A 1,151-nucleotide genomic window follows, 5' to 3' on the forward strand; every position below is an offset into this window, starting at 1 on the left:
GAAACTTGATATGCTAGAAATAACAGCTAAACGCAAAAAGAAAGAAAAAAACTGTACCGAGTACAGCAGGGTTCGCCACCATCCCTGACGGAGCATTAGGTCTGGGAATAGAACCGCGAGTCCGCTGCGCTAACCACTGGGCCATTGCGCCTCCACACTATTTACACATACACGCCAAAAAAATACATGCATAACAACACACTCCTCTCTCTTTCTCACACACACACTCACTCATGCCTATTTCATATACACGTACATACATCTTTCACTCTCTCGAAGAGTAAAAAAATTTTTTAAATCTACAGAAATTAAAGAAAAAGATCATATGGGATTTTGACAAGTCTGTTGCTAGTAACAAGGAATGCTAATTTTTCATAAATTGCCAAACAAATAGTTCCACTACTCATACTTATCCGAAAAAACGCCCTGTATTTTCTAAATCTGAGGGTGCACCCTTGAAAAGCCATCAAGCACCTTGGGGACTGGCTCACGTTTCTGGATGTATTAAATTATGCTAGGGACATTTTAACTTATATCACCGGTATCATTTATGCTTGGGGAAAATCATCATCTACACCGCTCCCTGTATTTATTTCAATTTCACGTAATTTACTTAATTATGGGAATTATCTTATATTTGAGGTGTAATTAAGGTGATCTTCTTAAATATTTAGGTAAATTTTCATTTACCAATATTTATGGACAACATATAGTCCCCTAAATATTTCAGGGCTGGTATTTCTATCACCTGCAGGATTAAATATTTCATTTTATTTCAAAATATTCTCTTTCCTATTTTCCCTCATTTTACAGAGAAAATTGATTTTACTAAGTAATTTCGGCACTGTCATGGTATTAGCTGTCAGAAGCGAAAGTAGAAAAATCTAAACAAGGAATGTTACTGCTGGTTTGAGTTGAAATCTGTTTCTTTGGCGACTGACTGGCCGGAGCTATCTATCTATCTGTCTGTCTGTCTATCTCTCTATCACTCGTCCACCTTCGTTTGTTTCCGTAGAATTTATCAAATTAGAAAAAAAAAACTTTTTGGCTACTTCCATCATGCTAGCTCCACACGAGGGACATATTTTTGGGGTATTTAAAAGTCCATGTCTCTTAAGCCAATTAATACTATTTTCTGTTGTAGCGGTGGC

General features: G+C 36.7%; 1 protein-coding gene across 1 annotated transcript in view; it reads left to right on the forward strand.

Moving 5' to 3' along the window:
• The window catches only part of LOC106881725 (chondroitin sulfate N-acetylgalactosaminyltransferase 2-like), a 2,514-nt gene extending 2,146 nt beyond the window's left edge, over nucleotides 1–368 (forward strand). Inside the window, 1 exon segment of the mRNA XM_052977845.1 lies at nucleotides 306–368. Within this exon segment, the coding sequence (XP_052833805.1) occupies nucleotides 306–368 (63 nt within the window).
• Nucleotides 369–1,151: the final 783 nt, after the last annotated feature.

The sequence above is a fragment of the Octopus bimaculoides genome, chromosome 29 (assembly GCF_001194135.2).
Source record: "Octopus bimaculoides isolate UCB-OBI-ISO-001 chromosome 29, ASM119413v2, whole genome shotgun sequence".
Lineage (NCBI taxonomy): Eukaryota > Metazoa > Mollusca > Cephalopoda > Octopoda > Octopodidae > Octopus > Octopus bimaculoides.